Source organism: Mauremys reevesii, linkage group 3 (genome assembly GCF_016161935.1).
Source record: "Mauremys reevesii isolate NIE-2019 linkage group 3, ASM1616193v1, whole genome shotgun sequence".
Classification (NCBI taxonomy): domain Eukaryota; kingdom Metazoa; phylum Chordata; order Testudines; family Geoemydidae; genus Mauremys; species Mauremys reevesii.
The window spans coordinates 131,109,318-131,132,325 of NC_052625.1; the positions used below are offsets into that span (position 1 = coordinate 131,109,318).

Here is a 23,008-nt window from a genome sequence, read left to right on the forward strand (position 1 = left end):
CTTATGGGTGGCACTGTCACACGTACACAAATGCAAGAAGCCTGGGAAAGAAGCTGGAAGAATTGGAAATCCTGCCACAATCAAGGAACTATGATGTGATTGGAATAACAAACTTGGTGGGGCAGTTCATATGACTGGAGCACTGTCATGGATGGGTATAAACTGTTCAGGAAGGACAGGTACGGGAGGAAAGGTGGAGGAGTTGTGTTGTATGTAAGAGAGCAGTATGATTGCTCAGAGCTCTAGTTTGAAACTGGAGAAAAGCCTTTTGAGAGTCTTTGGGTTAAGTTAAGAGGCGAGAGCAACAAGTCATGGTGGGCATGTGCTATAAACCACCAGATCAGAAGAATGAGATAGACGAGGCTTTCTTTAGAAAACTAACTGAAGTCTCCAGATCACAGGCCCTGGTTCTCATGGGGGACTTCAATCACCCTGACATTTGCTGGGAGACCAATACAGCAGTGCACAGACAATCCAGGAAGTTTTTGGAGAGTGTTGGGGACAACTTCCTGGTACAAGTGCTGAAGGAACCGACTATGGGCCATGCTCCTTTTGGCCTGCTGCTTACAAATAGGGATGAATTGGTAGGGGAAGTAGAAGTGGTTGGCAACCTAGGCAGCAGTGACCATGAGATGGTTGAGTTCAGGATCCTGAAGAAAGGAGAGTAGCAAAATACAGACCCTGGACTTCAGAAAAGCAGACTTAGACTCACTTAGGAAACTGATGGTCAGGATTCCCTAGGAGGCTAATATGAGGGGGCAAAGAGTCCAGGAGAGGTGGCTGTATTTTAAAGAAGGCTTATTGAGGGTGCAGGAACAAACCATCCCGAATTGCAGAAAGAATAGCAAATATGACAGGCGACCAGCTTGGCTTAACAGTGAAATCTTCGGTGAGCTTAAACTGAAAAAGGAAGTTTACAAGAAGTGGAAATTTGGACAGATGACTAGGGAGGAGTATAAAAATATTGCTAGAGCATGCAGGGGTGTAATCAGGAAGGCCAAGGCACAATTGGAGTTGCAGCTAGCAAGGGATGTGAAGGGTAACAAGAAGGGTTTCTGCAGGTATGTTAGCAATAAGAAGGTCAGGGAAAGTGTGGGACCCTTACTGAATGGGGGAGGCAACATAGTGACAGATGATGTGGAAAAAGCTGAAGTACTCAATGCTTTTTTTGCCTCAGTCTTCATAGACAAGGTTAGCTCTCAGACTGCTGCACTGGGCAACACAGCATGGGGAGTAGGTGAGCAGTCCTCAGTGGTGAAAGAACAGGTTAAGGACTATTCAGAAAAGCTGGACATGCACAAGTCCATGGGTCCAGATCTAATGCATCCAAGGGTGCTGAAGGAGTTGGCTGATGTGATTGCAGTGCCATTGGCTATTATCTTTAAAAATTCGTGGCGATCGGGGGAGGTCTCAGATGATTGGAAAAAGGCAACTATAGTGCCCATATTTAAAAAAGAGAACCCGGGGAACTACAGACCAGTCAGCCTCACTTCAGTCCCTGGCAAAATCATGGAGCAGGTCCTCAGGGAATCCATTTTGAAGCACTTGGAAGAGAGGAAGGTGATCAGAAGCAGTCAACATGGATTCACCAAGGGCAAGTCATGCCTGACCAACCCGATTGCCTTCTATGATGAGATAACTGGCTCTGTGGATACGGAGAAAGCAGTGGATGTGCTATATCTTGACTTTAGCAAACTTTTTGATATGGTCTCCCACAGTATTCTTGCCAGCAAGTTAAGAAAATATGGATTGGATGAATGGACTATAAGGTGGATAGAAAGCTGGCTAGATTGTCGGGCTTGACGGGTAGTGATCAACGGCTTGATGTCTAGTTGGCATCCAGTATCAAGCAGAGTGCCCCAGGGGTTGGTCGTGGGGCTGGTTTTGTTCAGTGTCTTCATTAACGATCTGGATGATGTGATTAATTGCACCTGCTGCAAGTTTGCATCTGACACTAAGATGAGGGGAGTGGTAGACACGACGGTGAGTAGGGATAGGGTCCAGAGTGACCTAGACAAATTGGAGGATTGGGCCAAAAGAAATCTGATGAGGTTCAACAAGGACAAGTGCAGAGTTCTGCACTTAGGAAGGAAGAATCCTATGCACCCCTACAGGCTGGGGACTGACTGGCTAAGCAGCAGTTCTGCAGAAAAGGACCTGGGGATTACAGGGGACTAGAAGCTGGATATGAGTCAACACTGTGCCCTTGTTGCCAAGAAGGCCAATGGCATATTGGGCTGTATTAGTAGGAGCATTGCCGGCAGATCGAGGGAAGTGATTATTTCCCCTCTATTCGGCACTGGTGAGGCCACACCTGGAGTATTGCATCCAGTTTTGGTGCCCCCACTACAGAATGGATGTGGACAAATTGGAGAGAGTCCAGTGAAGGGCAATGAAAATGATTAGGGGGCTGGGGCACATGGCTTACAAGGAGAGGCTGAGGAAACAGGGATTATTTAGTCTGCAGAAGAGAAGAGTGAGGGGGGATATGATGGCAGCCTTCAGTTACCTGAAGGGGGGTTCCAACAAGGCTGGAGCTAGGCTGTTCTCAGTTCTAGCAGATGACAGAACAAGAAGCGGTGGTCTCAAGTTGCACTTGAATCTCTGTGCCTTGGTTCCCCGTATGTAAAATGCGGATAATACTTCTCCACCTCACAGTGTGTGCTGTTGCTTGTATAGTTAACCTTCTTTGTAACTAAGGGAGGCTAGTTTTGCAGGTGGAGCAATGTAAGTAGTATCTTTTTAATACTCAGCATATCTGGTATAGCTTTTCTGTAACACATACAGTAGATGTGGTGGGATACTTTTTTGCAGAGAAGGACTGGATGGAACGCAATCCAGGGTTCATTAATACATCTCTACCCTGTTAGAATGCAACCTGATAAAACACAAATTTGGCTATAACGCGATAAAGCAGCGGGGAGCCCCGGACCCATTAAGGAGCCACCTGAACCCCGCTGCTTTACTGCGTTATATCTGAATTCGTGTGGAGCCCCAAGCCCTTTAAATCCCCACCCGAGCCCCACTGCCAGAGCTCCGGTGGTGATTTAAAGCAGGGGTCCCCAACCCCCGGGCCGCGGACCAGTACCGGTCCATGGCCTGTTAGGAACCGGGCCGCGAACTGAGTGCACAGCAGGACATGAGCGGTGAGTGCACAGCAGGACATGAGCGGCTAGGACATGAGCGGTGAGTGAGCTAGCAGAGCTTCATCTGTGTTTAGAGCTGCTCCCCGTTGTTCGCATTACTGCCTGAGCTCCGCCTTCTGTCAGATGTTAGATTCTCATAGGAGCGCGAACCCTACTGTAAACTGCGCATGCGATGGAGGGAGTTTTGCATTCCTTATGAGAATCTAATGCCTGATGATCTGAGGTGGAGCTGAGGCCATGATGCTAGCGCTGGGGAGCGGCTGCAAAAACCGATTACATTAGCAGAGGTTTCACTGCACAGAGACCATAATAAATCAGTCACTTGCAGACTAATATCAGAACCCTATCAGTGAGTGGCAAGTGACAATTAAGCTGCATCTGGTGGCAGGCTTTAAGTCAGAATCCGACACTTATATTAGTCCGCATGTGGCCTGCCCATTATTTTATTTACCACTTCTGTCCGTGCCTCTTTCCCGCACAGTTTTGGTAAGCCCACAAGCTAACCCTGGCCAAAATGAGTAAAAAACAAACGTCGCTGCAAAGCTCCTTTGAAAAGGGGGAAAGACCCAATGATGAGACAGCAGAAGACTCTAAGACGGCCAACAAAAAGAAAGCTGCATTTAAAAGAAAATACCAAGAGCCCTACTTAAATTACGGGTTCATTGCAACAGGTGACTCACATTCTCCACGCCCGCTTTGTATAATATGTGGTGACCGGCTATCCAACGAAGCCATGATACCTTCAAAACTGCTTCGCCACATGGAGACCAAGCACCCTGCATTAAAAGACAAGCCTTTGGAGTTTTTCAAAAGAAAAAAACGTGAACACGAAGAACAGAAGCAATTACTGAAGGCCACCACTTCATCAAATGTGTCTGCACTGAAAGCATCATTCTTAGTGGCTAACTGCATTGCTAAAGCTAAGAAGCCTTTACTATTGGTGAAGAGTTGATCCTGCCTGCTGCTAAGGACATTTGTCGTGAACTTTTAGGAGAGGCTGTAGTTCAAAAGGTGGCACGTGTTCCTCTTTCGGCTAGCACCATAACTAGACGAATTGATGAAATAGCAGAGGATATTGAGGCACAATTGTTAGAGGGTGAATGAGTCACCGTGGTACGCAGTCCAGGTTGACGAGTCTACCAATGTTGACAACAAGGCAACAATGCTTGTTTTTGTGCGATATATTTTTCAGGAGGATGTGCATGAGGATATGTTATGTGCACTTTTGTTGCCAACCAACACCACAGCTGCAGAACTATTCAAGTCTTTGAATGATTACATGTCAGGAAAACCGAATTGGTCATTTTGTGTCTCTATATGCACGGACGGAGCAGCTGCCATGACTGGACGGCTTTCAGGTTTCACTACTCGGGTCAAGGAGGTCGCTTCTGAATGTGAGTCTACGCACTGTGTCATCCATAGAGAAATGCTAGCTAGCCGAAAAATGTCATCTGAACTTAACAAAGTTTTGCAGGATGTGATTAAAATTATCAACCACATTAAAGTACATGCCCTTAACTCACGTCTGTTCGCGCAGCTCTGTGAGGAGATGGACGCAGAGCACATGCGTCTTCTCTTATACACAGAAGTGAGATGGCTTTCTAAAGGTAGATCACTGGCCAGAGTTTTTGAGTTACGAGAGCCGCTCCAGAGATTTCTTTTAGAAAAACAGTCACCATGGGCAGCACATTTCAGTGACACAGAATGGGTCATAAAACTTGCTTACTTGTGTGACATATTCAACCTGCTCAACGAACTCAGTCTGTCACTTCAGGGGAGAACGACAACTGTGTTCAAGTCGGCAGATAAAGTGGCTGCATTCAAAGCCAAACTAGAATTATGGGGGTGACGAGTGAACATTGGGATTTTTGACATGTTTCAAACATTAGCAGAGATTTTGAAAGAGACTGAGCCAGGGCCTTCTTTTTCCCAGCTGGTGCATGATCACCTATCTCAGCTTTCAAAAGAGTTTGAGCATTACTTCCCAACCACAAAAGACCCCCAAACTGGGAAGGAATGGATCCGCGACCCATTTGTGAATAAGCCAGGTGAATCGACTTTATCTAGGTGCTAGAAGAGGATCAACTGCTTGAGATCACAAATGAGGGTGGCCTTAAAAGTATGTTTGAGATGACTTCAAATCTCCATACGTTCTGGATTAAAGTCAAGGCGGAATATCCTGACATTTCCACAAAAGCACTGAAAAGCTTACTTCCATTTTCAACATCCTATCTTCGTGAAGCAGGGTTTTCTGCAGTGACAGCAACCAAAACGAGATTATGGAGTAGACTGGACATAAGCAACACACTTCGGGTGTCACTGTCTCCCATCACCCCCAGATGGGACCGTCTAGTTGCAGGAGAACAAGCTCAGGGCTCCCACTAATTCTGCATTATGGTCAGTTGTATAATTATTTCATTATATATTACAATAATAATAGAAATAAAAGTACAAAAATAAATGTAATGTGCTTGAATCGTCCCAAAACCATCCCACAGGTCCGCGGAAATTTTTTTTTCTACGAAACCGGTCCCTGGTGCCAAAAAGGTTGGGGACCGCTGATTTAAAGGGCCCAGGGCTCTGGCTGCTGCGGGGAGCCCCAGGCCCTTTAAATCCCCACCCGAGCCCGCTGCCAGAGCTCCGGCAGTGATTTAAAGGCACCGGGGCTCCCCGCAGTGGCTGGAGCACCAGGCCCTTTAAATAATTGCCAGGGAAGCCAATCCAGTCTGGCATGGCGTACCGGCTCTTGCCAGTACACTGTACCAGACCAAACCCGATATAACGCAGTCTCACCTATAAGGCGGAGAGATTTTTTTGGCTCCCGAGGTCCATGTTATATCGGGATAGAGGTGTACTAGTTTAGGGAATATGTTAGCTTATTTCTTCTTTTGGGCTGGTCATATATTTAGGAAGCATTCTCAGCCTGGGAAGCAAAAGATTGGAACCAAATTCTAATGTGGAAAAAATTGACACTAGGACATTGGCTGATACACATGGGTGGATTAAGTTTGTCTCATTATTTAAATTAAAATGTCTGTGTTCAGAAACTTTGGTGGCTAGATAAGAATCTCCCAAATGATAAATGTATGGCTGTGACCAAGGCCTTAGGTGACCACAATTTTGAACCTGTAACTTGTTTTTCTTTTTCCTTTTTTAAAATTTAACTGGGGGAAAATGCAGCCTTTTCTATCACGTTGTAATACTATTCTTTGTTAATCCTGGCTTATGAAAAGCTCCCTGGTCAAAGATCAAACAGCAGGAAAGATGTGAACTCTCCATATCACTTTTCCAAAAAAGTGTTGATTTAAATCCTCAAATATTTTAGTAATAACTTTTTTATTTAAAAAAGGCAGCCTTTAAAAAATGCAGTTCCCCCCTTCTTTGTTTCCTTTTTTAGTGGATGAACTCTTTGACCCCATCAAAATCAGAACAGGTGCTGTCTTTGTCTAGTACAGTGCTTCATATGCTGTTGGCACTCTAATGTTGCTTGAACCAGTTTTACACGTGGTTTGGTCTGGTTTAGGTTATCATTGTTTAAAAATGGTTATGCTACCTTCTGTGACAGACAGGCAAACCATGTTTTAAGAAATATTGAAAACTGGCTCATATGACCTTTTTAATACCCAGTATTTATATACTATGTATAGGCTATTGCAGCAGATCTAGGCTGTTTCCTCACTAACAAATCTTCTTTAAGGAATATTATAATACTGTTGGGGCATTATTGTGATATGGAGTTATTTGGTATGCTGCATAGATTGGAACAATTTATGCTATAACATTAATATTCACTAGTTCAGTAACCTAGTCAGGGCACTATAACAACACCCTTCAAGATAGTAGGTGAGCAGGTATATGGTTTCTTATAGCCATGTGACCACACATGTCTCAAAAACTAGAAGGTATAATTTATTGCAGGGGTTTTCAACCTTTTTCTTTCTGAGGCCTCCCCCTCCCCCCCAACATGCTAAAAAAATTCCATGGCCCACTTGTGCCACTACTGTTTTTCTGCATATAAAAGCCAGGGCCAGTGTTGGGTAGCAAGCAGGGCAGTTGCCTGGGCCCCCACGCCACAGGGGGCCCCATGAAACTAAATTGCTCAGGACTGGTTGGCAGGGCTTGGGGCCCCTGGGCTTCAGCCCCATGTGGTGGGGCTTCGGCTTTCTGCCTTGGGCCCTAGCAAGTGTAATGTCGGCCCTGCTTGGCGGACTCCCTGAACCTGCTTGTGGACCCTTGGTTGAGAACCACTGATTTATTGTATTTAAAGTCAGAGTTGACACTCAACAATTGTATTTTAATATGTTAGATACTAAGTTTAACTCCTTGAAGTTGTTTAAAACTGTGTTATGGTGTCTTCAGATTTTTCATAGAGGACAAGCATCCTTTTTACCAGGTTTGGAAAAATTCTTGAAGCTTGGCTGTACAACTTGTTAACAGAAAGCAATCTGAACATGGTTGAGTCTGTGGTGTTTAATGAATTCACTGATATCTAGATTATATATTAATAATTACACTAATGGTGCAAGGATACTGGTCTACAGTTCTGTCCAATCTAGTCACACCAGTATTAAACTTTTTATTTATTTAGTAAGTGACTTTTTTGAATATTATTACATATGTTACATTATTACAGTATTACTTGAGACAAAATACGAGCTAGCATGCTGTTCATCGCTTAACTTTTTTTTAGTGGAAGCAATGAAAACATTTTCTTTTGAGTCAGCTTGGTTTATGATTAGTGGTGTGCTAAGACCTTACTGTTGTAGATAGCATCTCTTACCCATGCTTCAGAAGTGGTGTAGGTATATACAAACACTAACAAAATGTACCCTAAAAGTTTGTATTTGCTATTTTTATTTAGCTATTATTGCAAAATATCTGGAATTTAAATATGGTCAGAAATCAGTAAAAATGACAGCATGTGTTCCTTGACCTTTTTGGCTAGGGAATAGGTTCATCATTTGTTAGCCATGTGTGTTGGAGAAGCGTTAAATCCCCAAACATTGGGCTGTGTTTACCCCTTTATATACTGAAACATTTAATTTAGGGAAAAAATACTTAAATCAATATTTTTTTTTCCCCCAGCTTGTCAAGTAACTATGAAGCTCAAATGAAGAGTCTCTTAAGGATCGTGAGGATATTTTGTCATGTCTTTCGCATTGGCCCATCCTCTCCCAATAATGGAAATGACATGGGCTACAATGGAAATAAAACTCCAAGAAGTCAGGTGTTCAAGGTCAGAAAAGTATATGACGTTGTTAGGAAGATAGACGTTAAAGAGATGAATTTCACAAAGCATGCATTCATTAATCAGACATCTCATGAACAGGAAGTAAGTTTGATTGATACCCGTATCTGTTTTTAAACTAGGCCCACCTCTTTACTTTTTGTGTAATCAGTTTTTTTACATTACATTTTTTTACTGACCTACATCCTACTTATCCTTTTTCTCTTCTTAATTTCTCCTACTAATAATCTAATGTCATTTTTAAGACATTTTAAATGCTTTAATTATCAATCTGTGTTTGTTATGGTAGATCTTAGGTTCTTATTTCTGTTTTAGGTTTAGTAGTCTCAATGCTATAACATTAGGATATATACTAGAATGCATTAATGTAAATCCAAAATATGATGATTAGAGGTTTATAAGGTTTTTATCACTTCTTTTATCTGATTTCTCAAAATAGATTAAATTAATTTAATGTGTTTCTCTTTTTACCTTCATCACCAAGTCTTTTCTGAAGTAACCTTGTTTAAGAACTTTCAACCAATAACTTTATTATTGAATACTTTAAAGTTAATTGGCTTTATAGTATCTTGAAACATCTGCACAAAGCTCTGTTAATGAAAAGTCTCACCTCTGAATGTATATTTTTCATGTATATGAGACTTCAGTAGGAAATTGTGTAACTTGCTATTTTGTAAAGCATTCCGTTTTTGCTATCCTCTAAATTCCTTCTTTTCAAAACACATCAGAGTTACATTTTCTTCGATGTGAAAATCATGTTAGCATTGAGGTAGGTAGGTATGTATGTATATTGAGAGATGAATATATTGGTAGAAACAAAGCAGCCCCAAAAAAGAATACTCAAAATTTAAACCTTGTAATTCTTCATTTTGTTGAATAGTGTCACCTACTGGAAGGAGGGGAGAAAATATATAAATTAAAAAGCCTCTGTTTCAGATATTGTCTAATTCTTGATGGTAAAATAGTCTGTCCTTTTTCTCAGTGACTCCACTGGGAAATATGAAATCTACTGCAGAAGAAATATTGCTAATATAACTCAAGCTTTTTCCTAAAACTGAAATATTAAAGTTGAATAACTTGATACGCAGGTGAACATCACTAAACTCTATTCAAACAGTGCCCTCCTTTATTGTCGTCAAAGATTTTAATGGCAGAGTGCTGTGGGGAAGGTTTGTATTACTAAGATCACATTGCTTTCTCAAAATACACTGGTAATTGCTTTATAGCGTAAAAAAGCTAACTTATATTTTCAAATACGTGAGCTTAGTATATTTAACTATGTACTGTACTAACATGGCTTTAAATCTTAACTTGCAAATTAGCAAAAGTGAGACTTGCATGATGGGTCTCAGTTTGTTTTGTTTGCGTTTAGAAACCTTAACATTTTGAAGGAAGGATTCTGCCTTGGCTTCTGATAGCTTTTCTGTCTGGGTATTTTAGCACAGATTAATTTTCACTTTCAGGTGTTAACCCTCATCTCCAGTTGTATATTTTACTTGACTAGCAATGGAGAGGGCTAGTTTAAAAGTCTTCAGTGGCATGTTGCAAGTAGTATGCTCCTTTTGCACTCACAGTATTCAGGTAGCTTAGCTGGTGGGGGCCAGACAGTATTTGGCTCCCAGAAGACATTTTCCTCTTTAATCTTTCCTTAGGTATGTAGTGGTCCTGATCACTTTAATCCTTCGGGAAGAAAGAAATGTCATACTGTGTCTGCCAGTTAGCAGTGGTTACTGTTTCAAGTGGAAGCTGCTTTAGACCTGTCAATTGTACCAAACAATGTGTACGTATTTAATACATTTTAAAATATACATCTTGGGTGTACTGGCCCTACGGAAGTCAATGGTAAAACTGACTCCTGTTGTAACTTCAGTAGGGCCAAAATCGATTGATACATATCAAGTACAAGCTTCTGAAATAACCACAGTAGCAAAAGTTACTGCCACAAGTCAAAATATAAATCAATTTAAAGATGAAATAAGCACAATGTCAAATCATATTAAAATATCTTCCATAGTACCCTCAAAATTGCTAAATTTAGGCTTTAGCTTGTAAGCTTTTTAAAAGCAAAGGTCCTTAACTTAAACTGTAAAGCCAGTGGCAGAACTCTATCTCGGATTCCAGTTAATCTTAACTTTCATGACTGCTGTTATGAAAGGAGTAGTCTTATGTAGCTCACTTTCAAACCATTGGGGTTTTGCTTTTAATTGCACCCAGAAGTGAGAAGAACGAGTGCAAAGGATGAATGCTATGCACTCATTTGAACCAGTGCAGAATTCTGAGAAGAGATGTTGTATGAGAACAGTGTTCCCTCTTGTAGGCAGGTGGATGTATTCTTCACTAGGTGAAGTCACTGGGTGCCCCTCAAGGAAAGAGCAACTCTAGAAACTTTCTTTCTTGAAATATGGTGCCCAGAACTGGACACAATATTCCAGTTGAGGCCTAACCAGCGCAGAGTAGAGTGGAAGAATGACTTCTTGTGTCTTGCTCACAACATACCTGTCAATGCATCCCAGAATCATGTTTGCTGTTTTTTGTAACAGCATCACACTGTTGACTCATATTTAGCTTGTGGTCCACTATAACGCCTAGATCCCTTTGTGCTGTACTCCTTCCTAGACAGCCTCTTCCCATTCTGTATGTGTGAAACTGATTGTTCCTTCCTAAGTGGAGCACTTTGCATTTGTCTTTATTAAACTTCATCCTGTTTACCTCAGACCATTTCTCCAATTTGTCTAGATCGTTTTGAATTATGACCCTATCCTCCAAAGCAGTTGCAATCCCTCCCAGTTTGGTATCATCTGCAAACTTAATAAGCATACTTTCTATGCCAATATCTAAGTCATTGATGAAGATATTGAACAGAGCTGGTCCCAAAACAGACCTCTGCAGAACCCCACTTGTTATACCTTTCCAGCAGGATTGGGAACCCTTAATAACTACTCTCTGAGTACGGTTATCCAGCCAGTTATGCACCCACCTTATAGTAGCCCCATCTAAGTTGTATTTGCCTAGTTTATTGATAAGAATACCATGCGAGACCGTATCAAATGCCTTACTAAAGTCTAGGTCTACCACATCCACCGCTTCTCCCTTATCCACAAGACTCGTTATCCTATCAAAGAAAGCTATCAGATTGGTTTGACACGATTTGTTCTTTACAAATCCATGCTGGCTATTCCCTATCACCTTACCACCTTCCAAGTGTTTGCAGAGGATGGATCTAGACTGTTCTCAGTGGTACCAGATTACAGAACAAGGAGTAATGGTCTCAAGTTGCAGTGGGGGAGGTTTAGGTTGGATATTAGAAACAACTTTTTCATTAGGAGGGTAGTGAAGCACTGTAATGGTTACCTAGGGAGATGGTGGAATCTTGACAAAGCCTTGGCTGGGATGATTTAGTTGGGGATTGGTCCTGCTTTGAGCAGGGGGTTGGACTAGATGACCTCCTGAGGTCCCTTCCAACCCTGATATTCTATGTTTTTTATTATATTTTAAAATAATTTTCAGAAGTGCCTAATGTCCTGGGCACCTCTTCTTCTTTTAAACCAAGGGTGAGCAAACTTTTTGGCCTGAGGGTCACATCTGGGTATGGAAATTATATGGTGGACCATGAATGCTCCTGAAATTGGGGTTTGGAGTGCAGGAGGGGGTGCGGGCTCCAGGAGGGGGTGCAGGCTCTGGGGTGGGACCAGAAATGAGGAGTTCAGGATGTGAGAGGGGGGCTCCAGGCTGGGGCAGGGGGTTGGAGTGCAGGAGGGGGTGAGGGCTCTGGCTTGGGGCTGGGGATGATTGGTTTGGGGTGCAGGAGTGTGTTCCAGGCTGGGCCCAAGGGATTCAGAGGCTGAGAGGGGGTTAAAGGCTTGGGCAGGGGGTCGGGGCATGGGGAAGGGTCATGGTGCAGGCTCCGGGCAGCTCTTACCTCAAGCTGCTTCCGGAAGCAGCACCATGGCCTACATGGAGGCATGGCCAGGCAGCTCTGCCCACTGCCCTGTCTGCAGGTGCTGCCCCTTCTCCAAGCACTGTCCCTGCAGCGGGAGCTCAAGGGCCAGATTAAAAGGTCTGACAGGCTGGACGTTGCCCATGGGCCGTAGTTTGCCAACCCCTGCTTTAAACACTTAAATAAAAAAATGGCCACAGTAATCTGGCATGGAGAGGTGTAAAGAATTTGGATAGACCCTGAGCATGGGCTGACATGGAAAAAGCTCACACTTTGAGGGACGAGAATAGCTGTGTGATCTTACTGGAGGCATAGTCAAGATTCTATCCTTAACTCACTACAACAGACCCAGCCAAGCTTCATTTAAGAGATTCCAAAGGTACTAAAAGTAGATGTATTACCTGTATCATGCAGATGATAGAATGCACTAGGAATCAGCCCCTCTTCGTAGGTGAAGGAATCACTAGCTAATTAAAACTCACTTCTTGATTATACTGAACTTTGGCTATGCAAAGAAATTCTTTGGTTAATATATATTTTGTTTAGAAACCCAAGAGTGAAGGAAATCCCTTTAACGCAAATTAAGTCTACCTGTGAGAAGCCCCTTTTCTGTTTACTTTGACCAGGCTCTAATCTTCTCTCCATTATATTCCGTTGAATACTTCAAATTATTTCAGATTCAAGACTGAAGTAATGGTCCCACATCACATTGCAGCTCTAATTTGTCAGTGATTGCCATAGATGGCTGCTTTGAGGTAGTCATTAGAAAAGGAACAGAACTTCTTGTTCTGCATGTGTGTTCAAACTCACTGTAGATGACCTTTGCTACCTTGTAAACTGGAGGCAATAACTGGTCCAATAGGACCCTAAAAGAACAAACTATCTTTGAAAAAATCAAGCAGGCACTACTTCTGCTTATTCTAAATGTTTCCCTCTGCAAACATACTTCTGTTTTACATTGCTTAAGTCATAGCCAGTTTGCTTTTATCTGGGTCTAACACTGGGAGAATTTTAAGACTGTAGAGCTCAATAAACTTGGCTAGTAATTCCTATAAATCCTAGTGTGATCTGCACACTTCCAGATTTACAAATTACAAATTTACAAATCACCAGCAACTGCACACCGCACCATAGTAACTCTAGCTCAGGAACCAACCCATGCAACAAACCTCGATGCCAACTCTGCCCACATATCTACACCAGCGACACCATCACAGGACCTAACCAGATCAGCCACACCATCACCGGTTCATTCACCTGCACGTCCACCAATGTAATATATGCCATCATATGCCAGCAATGCCCCTCTGCTATGTACATCGGCCAAACTGGACAGTCTCTAAGGAAAAGGATAAATGGACACAAATCAGACATTAGGAATGGCAATATACAAAAACCTGTAGGAGAACACTTCAACCTCCCTGGCCACACAATAGCAGATTTTAAGGTGGCCATCCTACAGCAAAAAAACTTCAGGACCAGACTTCAAAGAGAAACTGCTGAGCTCCAGTTCATCTGCAAATTTAACACCATCAGCTTAGGACTAAACAAAGACTGTGAATGGCTTGCCAATTACAGAACCAGTTTCTCCTCCCTTGGTTTTCACACCTCAGCTGCTGGAACAGGGCCCCATCCTCCCTGATTGATCTAACCTCGTTATCTCTAGCTTGCATCTTGCTTGCTTATATATACACACCTGCCCCTGGAAATTTCCACTGCTTGCATCCGAAGAAGTGGGTATTCACCCACGAAAGCTCATGCTGCAAAACATCTGTTAGTCTATAAGGTGCCACAGGATTCTTTGCTGCTTCTACAGAACCAGACTAACACTGCTAGCCCTCTGATACAAATTAACTGTAATCCAGGATACTTGGACTTGAGTCATGTCCTTGAGAATGGGCATCTTCTAAACCTGAGATCAAATACAAAAAACATGGCAATACCTCTTTCCTGGTCCGAATTCAGTTCACATTGGATTTAGTTCATCTTATTTCAGCTAGGTACTAACACAGTGCAATCCAATTAAGTGGTGGTAGTATATGCAAGGTCAGATGCCTCATCCATGGGTGAAATATAAATTATGATGGTCTTGTTATTGATTAAGCATTAAACAACCCAAAGTTGATGATGCTGTTGACTAATTTCCCTGTGCATCCAAAGCAATATCCTTTAAGAGGTCACTGGGACAAATAAACGTTAAACATGCTATGCCTGAATTGTGGCTTAGTATTCTTTAGTCTTCAGTGCCTGTATTAAGTGTTCAATTATCTTGTTCTGCTGATTTTTTTTTTCCAAAGTCTTTGATTTTTTTTCTGGTGAACTTCTTTTCATAATCTCCCTTCCTAATCAGAGAAGCCTGTAACATTTGATTCTCTCATTTCTAGTATCAAATTATGATTTTTTTTGTTGTCATATGGCTATTGCTTTTATGGACTAGTGGTTCCCTGCTCTAAACCTTTTTAAAACTAAAACATTTGTCAGTTGGCTGGAAGGTATTGCTGTATACTGTAGCATGAGAGCTGGGTTTGATTTCTGGCATTCCAGGTCAGTAGAGCAGTGGCTCTCAACCTTTCCGGATTACTGTACCCTTTTCAGGAGTCTGATTTGTCTTTTGTACTCAAAGTTTCAGTTCACTTAAACTACTTGCTTACAAATCTGATATAGAAATACAAAAGTGTCACAGCACGCTATTATTGAAAAAATGTACATGTTCCCCTGGTTGAGAACCACTGTAGTAGAGAATGAAAGTGCTGCACAGGCAACATGAATAGGTTTAAGGGAAGGGGTAGTGCCATGTGTTACTGAACAGTAGCCTTTCTGGACACACAAAGAATAAAAATGACGCGACTCAAAGGATGTTTGATATGTGTGCTAGAATCATAGAAATGTAAGGCTGGAAGGGGCCTTCAGAGGTCAAGTACAGCCCTTTGTGCAAGGAGAAAATGGAGATCAGTTACTGTTTTCTGATTCATATTGGATATAGAATAGAATTAAATTCATTCTTGTCATTATAGAATGAATGTAAGGTCTGTATTTTTAAAAGAAAACTAAGTTGGTTTCTTGGTGACAACTTCAACTAAGTCATCCTGCTTAGGCATGGTCATTAATGCCAGCATAAAATGTAGACCACTTTGGGAAGTGTGTGTGGGGATTCACATTTGGTAAGTCATAATGTTGAAATAGGAAAACAGGAACTGAAACTGCCTTGACCACAGCTCTGAATACAATCTGAATGAATTTTGGGTCAGACCTCCAGGAATACCAATTTGGTGCCTGCAGGGCATAATGGAACAGAGAATTAAAAATAGGAGTCCTAAGAAATCAAGAAGGGTGTCTGACAAGCATCTGAAATACTTAGGAGAAAGCATGCTTTAGAAATGCAAGGCTAATCGAGGAAATGCCTACATAGCTTTGTCTTTCAGAGTATATATGTTATGCATACAGCTACTTTTTAATCTGACTTCTATGTAATTCAGTAAATCTTGTTTTTAATTAAACCATTTTAAGTCTTGCATTGTTTTGTGGTAAAATCAGTCATGCATCCTTGGAGGGAAGCTAACCTTCTGACCTCTTGTGAGAAGTAATTGAGGTAAAAATGACTCCTATATTGAAGCACTCAGTTGAGGTGACCCCCAAGAAGTGACATACAGATACTGTTTTGTCAGCATGGTTGCAACGAAAACAGGTATCAGTAAGTGGCAGGAACAGAGGACTGAAGTTTATAAGGGGAGAGGTCCAGATCCCACTTCTCAAGTACAACAGAACCCTGTTTATCTGACTCTCCCTTAACAGGCTCTCCACATTTACCAGACAACCAGGACTCCAGGACCAGAAGTGGGCGAATTCTCCTGTGGCCGTTAGATGGTGCTGCAGCATCACATTTTCCCATTTTCTGCTTTTTCCCAGAATTTTGATTATCTGATCTGGTCTTGGTTCCAGTTAGACCAGATAAATGGGGTTCTATTGTACCTCTGCAATAATGCTTTTAAGAGGGAGAAGGGATGAGATGATGGATACCTGTGTGCGTACAAAAGCTGCCTTACTTATTCCATACTCTTCAGTTCACCTCTAGTGAACTGCGGTTTTAAACAAAATAGATACTAAATATCTTGTCCTGTGGTGTTTTTTTTAATTAAACTGCTCTATGAATAGCTTTGCAAAATAGTGAATGAGTTTGTTTGTGTGTGTGTTTGTGTGTGTGTTTGTTTTTTAAAGGGCATTGGGGAAACTTGCATAATTATTACCAATAAACTTGTTTCTAGCCAGTGAAATTAATCATATTAGCAATATGAACTCTGAGACGTTCATGATACTAGCAGAACTACTCATAAAAATATTAATTTTGGTCCTGCTCTGGCAAACTTTATGTTGATGGTCAGTGTGCTTGCATAGAGCCCCATTGACTTAACTGGGGCTCTGTATAGGTGCAGGGGTCCACCTTATTGGAGCAGCTTGCTTGATCTAGATATAAAAAAAGAACAGACTTGTTCAGACTTCTAACATTTCAAATAGTATATGCAGGATTGTTAGGACTTGAATTTCATCTCTCTATCTCACTGCCTGACCATAGCAGTTAGGATAGCGCTACCTGGTCAGTAGTATGTACATAGCAACTGCTGGACTAACGTGTGTGTTTTATAAATTAAAGTTGGTATAAAACACAAGGTGATCATATATTTCTTCTTTATCTACTGCGTGATTCCCTTCCCCCACCCTTTCTCCTTGATTTTATGTGGGTTTTTTAGATTACTGTATGGATATGTGAAAAGATTTTACATGAACAAATACTTGACTCTATCTATGAGATGAGCTTTATTAGAATTTAATTTAGCAGCTTCACCATTTGCATGGAAGTTGTGCTGTACTTGTCTTTGTTTATGGTGTGATCTTATTTCTAATATTCACAAATATGTCCAATTACATTTTTGTCATTTCCTTGTCCGTTGCAGCCGCTGGAATTACTCTGGCACTCATTAGATGAATGGCTCGTTCTAATAGCTACAGAATTGATGAAAAACAAAAGAGACTCTGCCAACATTACATCCATTTTACTAAAGCAGAAAGGGCCAAATCAGCAGGATGCTACTCTTAAGCATGCCTTTGACGCTGCAGGAACTGAGAGCAGAGAAAAGCTATCTCCTGACACAGGGGATTCTAAAGCATATGATGTTGCCAGGAAGCAGGAAGCTTGTGCAGATTGCCAGGATGTTATCTCAGTGACAGCAAACAGGTTGAGTGCTGTCATTCAAGCGTTTTATATGTGCTGCTCCTGTCAGATGCCTCAAGGGTAAGGAGGATTCTGCTCATTATCTAAAATTTTATTTTTTAAAATTAGTCTGATTTCTTGTGAAAATATGCATGCTGACATATTTAACGACAATCAAAGGATTGCTCTGTGCTTCTTTCATTTGTTCAAGTATGTTGTTGGTTTTCATAACGCTTCTAAACAATGTAGCATACCTTCCTTTTCTTAGTGTTGCTGCTGTCTCATGAAAACTCTCAGAGCAATTCTGCTCACATTGAGTATCGTGATTAGTTTTTGCCTTTTTTGTCTTATGTGTGATAGTTGTGGGAAGACATGATCTCCTGGGGTTCAACTACTTCCACTTTATATTCCACATGTGAAGTCCTCCCTAGTTTCACATAATTGTCTTCATAACTGCTACTATAATTTCGATGTCAGAAAAATCAGAACTGTCATTTCATGCAAAAATAAGCACCAGCGGCAGAACTCATCTGACTTGATGTCACAGAGAATTGTAATGGGATACAAAACCTTTCATCTCTAGGTCACGCCCTCTATGAATTCAGTCCCAGGTTAGCAGACACTAAAAAGCTGTTACCATATGACATCTGTCCTAATGGCCCAGGTGAAATAGATTGGTGGTCTCAGTCCAATACCTAGTGAGTAGACAAGTGTCTCCATTATAACTGAACTCTTCTTGTTAATCTATTTGACATAAAGGATTGAACTTGTCTTGATAATATGCTACTTGCCTATAAGCATAACACTGTTGGTGTTAGTGGGATAGTGTAAGAGAGCTTGTACTGCTGCTCCCTCAGTTTTTCTAAGACTAAAGTATTTCATTGTATAGTATTGTTCATGCAACACTTTTTTCACAAACTCAGATCTCAAAGAAAATGCTTCTGCTTTCATAAATATACTTAGCAGTAGGAGTAATAAACCTTCTGGTTTAACTCTAAAAGATTAGATTTGAATCCAGAGGATATTCCCAACAGAGCAAAATTAATTGAAGGCTGATCAGTTGTAGCTGAAAGTTTTCTGACACGTTGGGCAACATGTCCTTTTTTTTTTAAAGTTGAGAATGGAGTCAAACTTTTAGTCTCCAACTCTTTCTAAATATTGAGTGTATTTTGGAAAATAGATTAAAGAAAACTAGAAAAATAGGTTAAAAATAGGGTCCCCCCTTTAAGTGAGGATTATAATTGCACAAAAATGTTAACCATTCAATGGTTAGCACAATACTGAATGTAGATATAGGGTAGGTTTAAAAGCATTTGATATATTTAAAAGTAACTGCCTCTTAACTACCAAGACCTGAAGTTTCAGCATCGTTCTCCTGCAAGAACTGATAAACCAGAAGCCTAAAGCAGTGTAAAAGATGCAGTTCCCTAAAATGGTTGAGGTATTTCATGTCATCACCTCTTGCTGGAGAAATACAGGTTTCTGAGTTCAGGTGTGGGCAGGTGAAAGGTAATGATCATATTAATATCTTTTGGCTTGGTCTATATACAGACGGATGTTGGTATAACTACGTTGCTCACGGGTTTGGAAAATCCACATCCCTGAGTGATGCAGTTATGCTGACCTAACTCCCAGTGTAGACAGTGCTATGTCAACAGGAGGGCTGCTCCTGTCAACATAGCTACTGCCTCTCAGAGAGGTGGAATACCACCAGGGGCATAGGTAGTGTCTCCACTAAATGCTACAGTGGTGCAGTTGCAGCACTTATGTGTAGATAAGTTCTTAGTATCTGTGTTTGTATTAAATGTTTTTGTTCACCTTCAGATGTTAATACCTTTTGAGATCTAGGTTAAACAGTTAAAAGCTGCACTAAAAACATGTTATGTTAACATGCTCTGTATATTTAAATATAAACTTAAGCTGTTAGGTGCTCTTAACGTTATAGTAGAAAGGGTGTATGCTAAATTGTATCATCCAATGTATGTGTTCCCACCTGTATAGTGAAAGAAGCAAAAGTCCTGCAGAAAATGCATGTGATAATGCAGTTAGGCTGTAACACAAACCATATGCCCAGGAGAGCAGTTACCAGTCAGGCTGTATGGCCAGGCTTTGATACTTCTTGCCTTCTTGATTGCTTTACATTGCATCCTCAGAGGAGTGTTTTAATCTTCTAGTATATCTAATTAATTATACACTTGAAAAATCCTTTACCGCAGCATGATACCAGGATTACATGTAATTTTAAGTTAAAAAAAAAAATCCTGAAGTTTGTTGTACAATCTTAAATTCTGCATTTGTTTTATTTTCATTGAACAATATTATTTACAACTGAATACATTTTATTTGTATTACAGGATGACGTCACCTCGTTTTATAGAATTTGTCTGCAAACATGACAATGTTCTTAAGTGCTTTGTGAACCGGTAAGTCTTCAAAAATTTAATTTTTTTATTTGACTAAAATGTTAGTTGCAAATTCATATTTAATTGTGATTCAGAGGTGTTTGTTGCTGGGTACAATCCTGATCCAGCATGTATTCATACACATCTAACTATGCACATTAGTAGGCCCGTTGGACTCCGTGGAAGTACTCCTGTGCATAAATGATGTATGCCCACAAGCATTGCAGGAATGAAGCTTAAATGAGTACGTACCTAAGCAACTCTTCTGTATGTTTCATATCCCAAAACTTGTCAAGAAGGAACTAGAACCAGGGCCGGCTTTATGACCCGCGGGGCCCAATTGGAATACTCGGCGGCGGTCCGGGGCTTCAGTGGCACTTCAGCCAGGGAGGGGGGTCCGCTCCGCGTTTTCTGCGGCACCGAAGGACCCCCCCGCCGCTGAAATGCCGGCGAAGACCCCCAGAGCAGGGCCCTCTTCAGCGCGGGGCCCGATTCCAGGGAATCAGGTAAATCGGCTTAAAGCCAACCCTGACTAGAACTATTGGTTTGTGAGTAGGTGCCCTCTCCTACCCTGCTCCAAACATAGCCCACGACAGGTCAAAATTACCCTCCCTCTCCCAAGGTTTTGGTTTACTCGCCAAAGGAATGCTGAATGAAGCATACAGCATAGTTTGTCTTCTCCTTATGCTTGGCTGCTTCCAAAGTTCCTCTGAGGATTGCTCAGTCTACCCCCTTGTCCTCTCTATAGAGAGCCTCTGGAGGAGAGTTGAGGTAATGCAAGCCTCCCACAAAGTGAGGCAGGAAAACACACTTTATGCAATGTCAGTGTTTCTTGAAAATATCCTATAATCATTTTTGTTTTGTTAGACTTTTTAAAATACCTTTTCAGGTATGCTCAGTTCTGTCATGAGACTTTGGTTAGATCTGTGCACCTGCAACTAGTAAACTTCCAACCTAATTTTTTTTTCCAGAAACCCCAAAATAATTTTTGACCACTTTCATTTTCTTCTTGAGTGCCCTGAACTGATGTCAAGATTCATGCACATCATAAAAGCACAGGTAAATGTTAAGCACTTCTTATTTACATCTTTAATACTTTTTTTACAACACTTATTTTTCATTTACACATCCATAAATTACTGATTAATTCTAAAGTGTGAAGGTTAACTACCTCTAGTATTTGAGCTTAAACAAATAGATTGTGATATTTGCCCGGGTGAACTTTTTATCTTCTATCTTTTCCATTTAAAATATAACTGAATTACTTTGAGGACAATTGTGACCAACTATTTCTGGCCTATAGCTGCACAATAATTAGTCTGAGTCTTCAATGTATGATTCTGCTATAGCTGCTCACTTCAGTCAGATATCATGTTGCCAGCATATTCTCTTGCTGTCTGTAGTATACCTCCTACCACCTGTCACATGCCATTTGAGGTTAAAACACTTGAGTATTATTGCAATTGGTTGCTTGTTTTTTTGTGTTCCAGAGTTAAGTAAAAAGGCAGGGAAACAAAACCCAGTACAATCAGTGTATTGTTGCTGCACACAAGGCCACACATGTGACATTGGCTGCAATGTGATCATTATCCAAGTCTGCACTAGTACTGCTGGTGGGTGGCTCGTGGGCAGCACTTTGTTTCATTCAATTTTCAACAAATTACACAAGAGAGCCCCTTTACTTCTGCAGATAATCTGGTGATTTCTTAATATTCTCTGTAGTCCTGCTTATTAGAAAGACCTATGATAAGAAACCATTTTGTTGGTCCTTTAGACCAGTTTCTCTAAAGATTTGCTCAAGTCCTGAGAAGACATGTAGGCTAGCTCTGGGCCATGCTGTCTGAATAGCAAAAATCTCTTTAAAGAAATTCTGTATTTTGAGAGTTATCAAGGTCTGGACAGGATTCCCCTCTCCTCCATAGTTCACAAAGCAAAACATTTATTTTAAGTACTTAGAGTTTATGAACGGACCTCCGTTGCCATGTGACTAACTTTTCAGGGTAGAGTGTGAGGGTGTGCTAGCTGCCAGTCCCCTGGAAAATTTTCAGTTCTGTTCCATATTATACTCAGCCAAGCCCCATGTGCTGGTATCCTATCCACTAAAGCAAGTAAAGGCACATTCTGCTTCCCCCAAGTGATAATCAGTGGGCAGTGAACACACCATTTGTCTGGCCTTGTTCTAAGCAAAATCCCATAAGTCACCACAATTGTTTGAATGTCATGAGTCAAACAAGATGGAACTACCTTTCTGGTGAGAGTTGCTGAAAAAGATGCCATTTTGTATGGATTTCTAGGGAATCCTGGCTGTTTCCATTTCCATAGGTCTTATTTGCTATTGAATTAGAGGTCTCAAAAGTACTTTGAATTACTGTAAATCATACCTTTCATTATTGCTGTTATTTTAATGACAGTATTGACTTTTCTATCAAGGGAATTATACTTGTTTTTTTGTTTGTATCTTAGAACAGCGTCTACTTTTAGTTTTGAGATAAACCTGCAATGGTGGACAAAACACCAGATGAATAAGGATTTAAAATATTCAATTTCTGAGTCAGTGATTCTCATGGTCTCTGGAGTATCAGGGGACTCTACAATAAAACATTCTGAGAATCCAACAGTGGGGGTTTTGGGTGTTGTGAGGGGAGGTGGGTCCATGAGACTTTTTCCTTTTATTAAATGGAGGAAACAGAGAATCATTGCCCCAATGAGGAAAACCTCTTTCATCAAACAGCTTCTTAAAAACCAGAGCAGTTTCAGATTAAGGCCCTGTCTCTGCTACATAATTTAAATAAGTTTGTAACCACTTAGTGGCATGGTTGGCCATAAACATGATTTGTCTCCGCAACTCACTGTTCACAGTCAGCTGATCACCTGAGAACCAATAGTGTGGTGGTCTGCCAGAAACCTAGTTTGCCACATGATTGTCTTCCTGTAATCAGTTCTGCATTTTTTCTGCTATCCTGTGTGGAAAGGACCTCTAAGCTTGGCGGTGTAACTGGTTAGGCTGGTCCTCCTTCCCTGAACACGTAATCCGCAATGCTGCTTCTGGCATTTTCTCTAAGCATTCTG

At 41.2% G+C, this 23,008-nt stretch overlaps 1 protein-coding gene across 2 annotated transcripts in view; it reads left to right on the top strand.

Moving 5' to 3' along the window:
• Positions 1–23,008, top strand: part of HACE1 (HECT domain and ankyrin repeat containing E3 ubiquitin protein ligase 1) — an 82,226-nt gene that overhangs the window by 29,838 nt on the left and 29,380 nt on the right. Inside the window, exons 11-14 of one of the 2 annotated variants that reach the window (XM_039531001.1) lie at positions 8,232–8,478; positions 17,281–17,618; positions 19,892–19,960; positions 20,911–20,998. In XM_039531001.1, the coding sequence (XP_039386935.1) occupies positions 8,232–8,478; positions 17,281–17,618; positions 19,892–19,960; positions 20,911–20,998 (742 nt within the window). The remainder of the gene's footprint in view (positions 1–8,231; positions 8,479–17,280; positions 17,619–19,891; positions 19,961–20,910; positions 20,999–23,008) is intronic. The other variant, XM_039531002.1, reaches the window with a different exon arrangement.